The sequence below is a fragment of the Pleurodeles waltl genome, chromosome 7 (genome assembly GCF_031143425.1).
Source record: "Pleurodeles waltl isolate 20211129_DDA chromosome 7, aPleWal1.hap1.20221129, whole genome shotgun sequence".
Lineage (NCBI taxonomy): Eukaryota > Metazoa > Chordata > Amphibia > Caudata > Salamandridae > Pleurodeles > Pleurodeles waltl.
Window position 1 is genome coordinate 737183967 of NC_090446.1, and position 10300 is coordinate 737194266.

Below are 10300 nucleotides of genomic sequence, written 5' to 3' on the forward strand. Positions count from 1 at the left end.
AACAGGCCATGGCTTAACCCAAACAAGCGGTGACTGAGCCAAGGCACTGAAAAAGGGCACGCTGGTGTCGAAGTCATCCGACTCCGGTCGAGATACCGCCACACAGCAATCTCGGACCCGAGACATCGTCTCTGAGAAATTTCTGCACCGTCACAGCGGCACCGAACAAATTCGGCATCGAGACACCACCACGCTGAAAATTACAAAGGTTTCTTCGAAACCTAAAAAGACCTCCGAAAAAGTTTCGGTTCTGAAACATCCAGCCTCGGAGCCGAAAACAGGTTCCTATACAGAGGAACAAGGATTGGCCTCCCAAATGGAAAACATAGATTTCGTGAGGAACTTCAAGCTGTAGAGCCAGACTATACTCAAAGGAGGCTCCACATTCATCAAGACACAGGGAAGATAACCACTCTTCCTCCAATTAAGATAAAAAGAAAACTTGCCTTTCACGAAAAGGACAAGGAGCCACAGGCAAAGGTGGCAAAGAAAACAACTCCACCACCTTCTCCACCACCATCAGTGCACACATCACCAGTAGCAACTCCTCCACTGATGCACTCCCGACTCATACTGCCATGAGTCAAGATGATCCCGATGCATGGGACCTTTACGATGCTCCAGTATCGGACAATAGCCCAGCATCGTACCCTACCAGGCCGTCCCCTCCTGAGGACAGTACATCTTACACACAGGTGATCGCAAGGGCAGCTGCTTTCCATAACGTCACCTTGCATTCAGAACCAATTGAGGATGACTTCTTGTTTAACACGCTAACCTCCACTCATAGCCAGTACCAAAGATTACCTATGCTCCCAGGAATGCTAAAACATTCAAAACAAATCTTTCAAGATCCTGTTAAAGGCCGAGCCATAACTCCAAGAGTGGAGAAAAAATACAAGCCACCGCCAACAGATCCTGTTTATATTACAACGCAGTTAAATCCAGACTCAGTAGTTGTCGGGGCAGCTCGTAAGAGAGCAAACTCTCATACCTCGGGAGATGCACCACCTCCAGACAAAGAGTCGCAAATTTGACGCTGCGGGCAAAAGGGTTGCAGCACAAGCAGCAAACCAATGGCGCATTGCCAATTCACAAGCGCTTTTGGCAAGATATGACAGAGCGCACTGGGATGAGATGCAACATTTGATAGAACACTTACCCAAGGAGTTCCAAAAAAGAGCACAACAAGTGGTGGAAGAAGGACAAAGTATCTCTAATAATCAGATACGGTCTTCAATGGATGCAGCAGATACGGCTGCAAGGACAGTAAATACTGCAATAACAATAAGAAGGCACGCATGGCTCCGCACGTCAGGTTTCAAACCAGAAATTCAACAAGCCGTGCTAAATATGCCATTTAATGAACAGCAGTTGTTTGGGCCGGAAGTCGACACTGCTATTGAGAAACTCAAGAAGGACACTGATACGGCAAAAGCCATGGGCGCACTCTACTCCCCGCAGAGCAGAGGCACCTTTCGCAAAACACCTTTTAGGGGAGGGTTTCGAGGACAACCTACAGAAACCACAACATCACAAACAAGGCCCACTTACCAAAGCCAATATCAGCGGGGAAGTTTTCGGGGGCAATATAGAGGGGGACAATTCCAAAGAGGTAGAGGAAAATTCAAAAGCCCCAAAAGTCCTCAAAATAAGCAGTGACTCACAAGTCACCCATCACATAACACCTGTGGGGGGGAAGATTAAGCCAATTTTACAAACATTGGGAGGAGAGAACAACAGATACTTGGGTACTAGCAATTATCCAGTATGGTTATTGCATAGAATTTTGAGAATTCCCTCCAACAGTCCCACCGAAAACACACAGTATGTCGAAACAACATATAAATCTTCTAGGATTAGAAGTTCAAGCATTGCTCCAAAAAGAGGCAATAGAATTAGTACCAAAACAAGAACTAAACGCAGGAGTTTACTCACTGTACTTTCTAATACCCAAAAAAGACAAAACTCTAAGACCTATACTAGATCTCAGAATATTAAATACATACATCAAATCAGACCATTTTCACATGGTTACATTACAAGAAGTAATCCCACTGCTCAAACAACAAGACTACATGACAACACTGGATTTAAAGGATGCATATTTCCATATACCAATACATCCTTCACACAGAAAGTACCTAAGGTTTGTATTCCAAGGGATACATTACCAATTCAAAGTGTTGCCATTCGGAATAACAACTGCGCCAAGAGTTTTTACAAAATGTCTAGCAGTAGTAGCTGCACATATCAGAAGGCAGCAAATACATGTGTTCCCGTACCTAGACGATTGGTTAATCAAAACCAACACGCAAAAACAGTGTTCACGACACACAAATTACGTCATAGAAACCCTACTCAAACTAGGTTTCTCAATCAATTACTCAGTCACACCTTCTGCAGTGTCAAACACAGCAATACCTAGGAGCATCAATCAACACAGTAAAAGGGATTGCCACTCCAAGTCCACAAAGAGTCCAAACATTCCAAAATGTAATTCAAGCCATGTATCCAAACCAGAAGATACAGGTCAAATTAGTAATAAAACTCCTAGGCATGATGTCCTCATGCATAGCCATTGTCCCAAACGCAAGGTTGCACATGCGGCCCTTACAACAGTGCCTAGCATCACAGTGGTCACAAGTACAGGGTCAACTTCTAGATCTGGTGTTGATAGACCACCAAACATACATCTCGCTTCAATGGTGGAACAGTATAAATTTAAACTAAGGGCGGCCTTTTCAAGACCCAGTGCCACAATGCGTAATAACAACAGATGCATCCATGACAGGGTGGGGAGCACACCTCAATCAGCACAGCATCCAAGGACAATGGAACATTCAGCAAAAACAGTTTCATATAAACCACTTAGAACTGTTAGCGGTGTTTCTAGCTCTGAAAGCATATTGACCCACAAATACATCGTTGTCATGTTGTCTGTTTTGACAAGAGTGTATTACCTAAACAAACAGGGAGGAACACACTCGACACAGTTGTGTCTCCTAACACAAAAAATATGGCAGTGGGCGATTCACAACCACATTCGCCTAATAGCACAATTTATTCCAGGGATTCAGAATCAGTTAGCAGACAATCTCTCTCGGGATCACCAACAGATCCACGAATGGGAAATTCACCCCCAAATACTGAACACTTACTTCAAAATGTGGGGAACGCCACAAATAGATCTATTTGCAACAAAAGAAAACTCAAAATGCCAAAACTTCGCATCCAGGTACCCACAACATCAGTCTCAGGGCAATGCATTATGGATGAACTGGTCAGGGATATTTGCGTACGCTTTTCCCCCTCTCCCACTGCTTCCATATCTAGTAAACAAGTTGAGTCAAAACAAACTCAAACTCATACTAATAGCACCAACATGGGCAAGGCAACCTTGGTACACAACACTACTAGACCTTTCAGTAGTACCTCATATCAAACTGCCAAACAGACCAGATCTGTTAACACAACACAAACAACAGATCAGACATCAAAATCCAGCATCGCTGAATCTATCAATTTGGCTCCTGAAATCCTAGAATTCGGGCACTTGGAATGTATGGAGGTCATAAAACAGGTTAGAAAACCTACCACTAGACACTGTTATGCAAATAAGTGGAAAAGATTTGTTTATTACTGCCATAATAATCAAATTCAACCTTTACACGCATCTGCAAAAGAGATAGTAGGATACTTACTACATTTGCAGAAATCTAAACTAGCTTTCTCTTCCATTAAAATACATCTCACGGCAATTTCAGCTTACCTGCAAATTACGCACTCAACTTCATTATTTAGGATACCAGTCATAAAAGCGTTTATGGAAGGCCTAAAGAGAATTATACCACCAAGAACACCACCAGTTCCTTCATGGAACCTCAACATTGTCTTAACACGACTCATGGGTCCACCTTTTGAGCCCATGCACTCTTGTGAAATGCAATACTTAACGTGGAAAGTTGCATTTTTAATTGCCATCACATCTCTAAGAAGAGTGAGTGAGATTCAAGCATTTACCATTCAAGAACCATTTATTCAAATACACAAAAATAAAGTTGTTCTACGGACCAATCCTAAATTTTTACCAAAAGTAATCTCACCGTTCCACTTGAATCAAACGGTAGAATTACCAGTGTTCTTCCCACAGCCAGATTCTGTAGCTGAAAGATCACTACATACATTAGACATCAAAAGAGCACTAATGTACTACATTGACAGAACAAAACTAATTCGAAAGACAAAACAACTATTTATCGCCTTTCAAAAACCTCATACAGGAAATCCTATTTCAAAACAAGGCATTGCTAGATGGATAGTTAAGTGCATTCAAACCTGCTATCTTAAAGCTAAAAGAGAACTGCCTATTACACCAAAGGCACACTCAACCATAAAGAAAGGCGCTACCATGGCCTTTTTAGGAAATATTCCAATGAACGAAATATGTAAGGCAGCAACATGGTCTACGCCTCATACATTTACCAAGCACTACTGTGTAGATGTGTTAACTGCACAACAGGCAACAGTAGGTCAAGCTGTACTAAGAACATTATTTCAAACTACTTCAACTCCTACAGGCTGAACCACCGCTTTTTGGGGAGATAACTGCTTATTAGTCTATGCACAGCATGTGTATCTGCAGCTACACATGCCATCGAACGGAAAATGTCACTTACCCAGTGTACATCTGTTCGTGGCATTAGTCGCTGCAGATTCACATGCGCCCACCCGCCTCCCCGGGAGCCTGTAGCCGTTCAGAAATAGATCTTAAACATTTGTACATTTGTAAATATATTACTTGAAACTTCATTATGTACATACGCATTCACTCCATTGCATGGGCACTATTACTAGCATACACAACTCCTACCTCACCCTATGCGGGGAAAACAATCTAAGATGGAGTCGACGCCCATGCGCAATGGAGTCGAAATGGGAGGAGTCCCTCGGTCTCGTGACTCAAAGACTTCTTCGAAGAAAAACAACTTGTAACACTCCGAGCCCAACACCAGATGGCGGGATGTGCACAGCATGTGAATCTGCAGCGACTAATGCCACGAACAGATGTACACTGGGTAAGTGACATTTTCCATATATATCAAAGGAAACATATTAGCATACGTATATAGATTTATATGCATAATTCGTGTTGTTTCTATTAGTTTCGTTTCAGATTATTGGAATAAAAGTTGGTATATAAGTTTAATTGATGTACTTATATCACTTCTGTAATGTTAATGTTCACCTGTTCGCCTCAAAGGCACGTAAAAAAAATGGTGATAACTGACGTCTGCATGTGGACGAGGTCTTCTATTGCCTGGATGATGTCATACGGCGTCACGTGGAGTAGGGCAATTGTGACGTTGACGTGCAGAGCTAAAAGAAAATTTCTGTCGAAAGCTGGCGCGCGGGGGGGGGGGTATTCTTTAGGTGAGGAATCCACAGGTAGCTAGTGTATCTACCAGAAAAGGTGTTACCAAAGGTAAGTAACTTGTTCTTTAAGTAAACACCCTCTGAAATTAAGCAAATGTTGTAATATGTCGTACTTTGAAAATTCCACAAAAAATATTTTTTACATAATCTCTAAGATTGCTGTGTTCAAGGATACTAGCTCTCAGCGGAAAGAAACAGACTGCCTAACTGTAGGAAGCTAGCCCTTTATGCGATATGTGAATACCATGTAAAGGGTCCAGGGGTTCCCCAGTGAGTGGACAGGGCTTGCTATGCAATCCCAAAGTGCTCTCTTTATGGTGAGTGTGGTCGAGCAGCCTTATGCTTAACACAGAGGAGTGCAAGACATCCATAAATACACACAATTGTTAATGAATGAGACACACAACTCAAGAAGGGGAGCCACACCAATTTATAAAAATAGCAAGTATATTTATATATGTTGAGACATTAGGGAAACATCGTTCTAAATAAGAATTTTTTTCACTTTAAAAAGTAGACACAGTGCAGTTTGAGTTCTGTAGTGTTATCCTATGGTAGAAAAAACAAGTTCTGCAATCAAGTACTGTTTGATGACTTAATAGAACATTCTCCTTTTTAGGGAGCCAGATTTGCATTTCAAAGGTGGCAGCCCTTTGAGGCTTGCCACCTTAGGATGGCTAATCAGCAGGTCATCCTGTGGGAAGGGGTGTTACACCCTCTTCCTGTGCAGGCTTTTGTTCTGGACCTCCTGAGAGGAGAGGGTACTTAACTTAGGGGTCCAGAACAGTGTCTTGGGTGGCAGGCTGGCAGAAAATGGTCAGCCAGCACACCAGGTGCTGGTAGGGTTTCAGGGGCACCTCTAAGGTGGCCTTTGGCTGCATGCATTGGTAAATCCAACACTGGCATCAGTGTGGGTTCACCAATGCGAGATGTTTGATACCAAACAGCCCAATCTTCAGTGAAGCCATCATGTAGCTGGGTAACTCGTATTGACCAGTGTCCAGCACAAGTATTTAAAATGGCTTCCCTGGTCACTTACTAATTGACAGTCAGTCATAGCAGGGGCATATCTGCTCATGCAGATATTTCCTCACATATAATATAATGCACTCTGCCTTGGGGCTGTAAGGCCTGCTACAGGGGTGACTTATTTATATTGCATGCAGTGTTAGGGGACATGGCATGCAGGCCGTGTGGCATGTTGTGTTTTTTACTTTTTGTCTGCACCAAGACAAGCAGCTTGTCATGTGATTCATGTGGCGTCCCCCAGGGTGGCACAATTCGTGCTGCAGCATTTAGGTACCCTCTTTAGTGCCCTAGGTACCAGGGATACCATTTAGTAGAGACTTACAGAGGGTGCTAAAGGTTTTGCCAGTTGGGGAAACAACTTTACAGTTTCGGGAAAGAGATCTGGCACTGGGTACCTGGATAGCAGGACCCAGTGCTCTTTTAGTCTAAATCATATCAGATACCAGGCAAACAAATGTGTGGGCGGGTGGGGTAACCATGTCAAAAGACACACTTTCCTTCTAACTTCACAGGAAATGCAGAGCAACTACTAGAATCCTTATACGGGCAATCCTTAAACTTAAAAAGAAAAAATGCAAAAAACTGTATGTGTTCATTTATTTTAATAAACTAAACTTGTTTTTCCTGAAAGCTGGGAAGAGGGTGATCTCCACACAAGATCACCTTTTTGTTGATTCTTTTTGTAGTGGAAAAAATTGACTTTCATACAAAGCACTTCTTTCCATTGAAGTATGAGAGATAGTGTACAAATTTGGTTTTGATAGCTTTTTTTTTTGGGAAAACATTTATGAAGGTTTAAGTGCGTGGTACCCCAAACATTCAAGGGCTTAGCACTGGCAGGCAAAGACCTCTGCAGTAAAGGGTCTAAAAGAAAACACTGTAGCATTCACAGTTGGTAAAAACACACAAAAAGCAGAGGAGCAGCTGGTATTTTTATAGTAGGGTATTGTTCTTACCTGGAATTTAGTGATAATGAAGAATGGTGATTTTATGTTGTCTGCATCTTGAAGCACTTGCTACATATTCATCTAAGCTTATTATTACCCTGAATGGAGTAAATGGTATTGGTAATTTATGAACATTTACACTGAATAACATTACAGCATGAAGTAAATGCAGTCTCATCTAATCGTAAAGCAAACATGTTTAAAAGAAGTGTGTGTGTGTGTGTTTTGACATTTCTTAATCACAGTGCAAGTACAAACATTCGGGTTTTAAAGTGGCAGGAGGGATCATGCCTTTATTTGGTGGGGTTTTTCTTTCACTTCATAATAATGCATTAAAAGTGGCATGGCTTCATCACTCAAACACGTCCTTTGTTTAGTTTGCAGTTTGATCCAGCACCCCGCAGAGGTGAACCACATGTTACTCGTCGCACCCCGGACTACTTCCTGTAGAAAGAATTTACACTTGTACAGTATTGACATGAACCCTTCTTCGACCTTGCGGAAATGAGAAGAGCAACAGTAACTCCAAAGTGTCCGAACATAGATTAACATTCATAAACTGACTGTTTTCATGTGGACCAAAAGATGTGCCATATTAGAATGCAAAGCCACCTTTCAACAGCTGCGACTCCCTTAGGAAGAACCAGACTATTGCATGCTGAAGTGTGACATTGTTGGTCAGGAAAATAGTTTCTGGCACAGCACTATTTGTGGTTACTTTTGCGTTCTCAGAAAAGCTGCAACAGTTAAGATGTAAACATTAACACCCTGTGAATACAATGAATTTTCCATTTAGCTATACTCTGCATGACTGTAGGTAAGGATAGCGTCAATAAATCATTGAAGCCTAAAGAACATTTTAAAATACACCCCCAAGGCCTCCTCATTGACTTATGATTTATTTAGTTTATTTTCAGGGAATACTATTTAATTGTGTTGGTTTCTGTTTCCACTCATTGTTAATTTTCTCTTTTCTTCCTTATGTGTTTTTTGTTGTTCTCGTCGAAGACCGGAAAATGTTTTGACCAGAACTGTTCTTTCTGTAAGGCAGTATTACTGCAGACATTCTGCAGTATTTTTTTCTTAATAAACTTGTGAAGAAAATCATTGACTATTTTACATGTTAATTCTACGTTCCAAATCATATCCATGTTGTAATTTATGTGGTTGTCCTGATAAATGGTAAAATTTGTCTCCTGTACAAGCTCTTCAGTCTCTACTCAAGCCTGTCCTTATATGTTTATAAACGCTATTTGTAGTCTCGATATGAGCACATCGAGAATTCAGGAGAGTATGACACCTTTAGAACCGGCCATGCCAGAGAGGATCTCATGTGTGTTTTAGATGCACTTCCTTTGTAGCATTTAAAACAGGAATGAACTGTCATTCTGTCTGTCCCTGGTCCCCATGAGGTTGGAATGCTTCTACTGCAGGCAGAGTTGCTGTCAATGAGAATTTTGGAGCTTGAGTGACTCATTCACTGAAGCATCCTTCTACCTTTGTGTTGTGTACCCTGGTCCCCTCTTAAGTGCCTCTTGTCACACTTCCTTATCTAAACTGGATTGCGCCTCAGGCCCTTCTCTTGTCTGGCTGGTATTTGAATCCACATGTGTTCCTCCACATTGTCTTCCAGCATGTTATGCATTATTCTTCCATCCAGTGGGTGAGTCCGAAAGTGTCTCTTCTTCTGCATATTCCCCCCCCCCCCCCCCCTCTGTAGGTCTTTGACCACCATTTGGCATTTTTCCTCTCTTACATCAGGCGTGCACCCTGGATGTGCCTGTGTGTGATGCTGAAATTGAGACGGGCAAAGCCTAGTACACTACTCGATGACTAAGCAGAAGATAGTCTTTGAAGGGTCTGGCCCCATCAAATGAGGAGGGGGGGGGGGACCTTTGGGACACCAAGCATGTGGACTGAGCAAAGTTGAAGACAGAGGAAGGCATAGACATTGAGAAGCTGGAGGGAGGGGGAGGGGCGAATGAGACTGCAAAGTAAGCTGATCGCATGAAACCCCAGAAGGTAAACAAACCCCCATGTCCCATGGGCTCTTTAAGTCAACCTCTGTGTCAAAACACTTGATTCACGAAGTACTGTATAAATCCAAGGAGCTGCATGGGTCAAGCAAACCTCCTGCACCACCAAAGAAAAAGCTGCTACAAGAGGAGGAACTAAGATATCCATGTCAGGAAGTGCAAGAGCTCATAAAACAGCAAGCCATAGACACAGATGCCAGAAGTGGCATCTCCTCTGCTTAAAACCTTCTAGTGCCAAAACAGGATTTACCTCTTAAGATGAATTTTGGGTGTCAGATATTTAAACAAATTCATAAAGATAATGCACTTCAAGATGATGCCACTGCAGGGGATAGTCCAGCTCCTACAGAGACTTCATATCCACTAAATATCTAGAGTATGCCTAACTACACATACCGATGGATTAAGGACCCAGACAATACCTCAAACTCATCATGAACAAGGTGCAGTATCTGTTCAAGGTCTTAGTCTTCTGCATAAAATCCACATGAAGAGTTTTCACAAAATGCCTGGCAGCAATATGTGCACACCTCAAAGCAGGACATACAGTGACCCACCTCCTGCACCAGCTGAGTTTCACCATAAACACCAGTACATGCAAACATGTTCCCACCAGTGACGTTAAGCTCGAGGACAGCACAGGCCTATGCAGTGCGCAAAAGTGTGGAACAGTTAACTAAACAAACTCCTTCACCTGAGGTGACTGTAATGTAGATAATGGCCATAATGCTGATCATCCCCTTCCTACCACAAGCAAGGTGAAACATGAAGCCAGCCAATCCAAGAGTTCCTTTACAGTCTAAGAGCATCTCAATAATCTTATCAGCACTGAGTTGACAGGATGTGGTGGAT

At 42.4% G+C, this 10300-nt stretch overlaps 1 protein-coding gene across 1 annotated transcript in view; it reads left to right on the forward strand.

Moving 5' to 3' along the window:
• The window catches only part of PPP2CA (protein phosphatase 2 catalytic subunit alpha), a 247453-nt gene extending 238934 nt beyond the window's left edge, over positions 1–8519 (forward strand). The window contains exon 7 of the mRNA XM_069199216.1: positions 7790–8519. Within this exon, the coding sequence (XP_069055317.1) occupies positions 7790–7862 (73 nt within the window). The 3' untranslated portion in view covers positions 7863–8519. The remainder of the gene's footprint in view (positions 1–7789) is intronic.
• The last annotated feature ends 1781 nt before the right edge of the window (positions 8520–10300 follow it).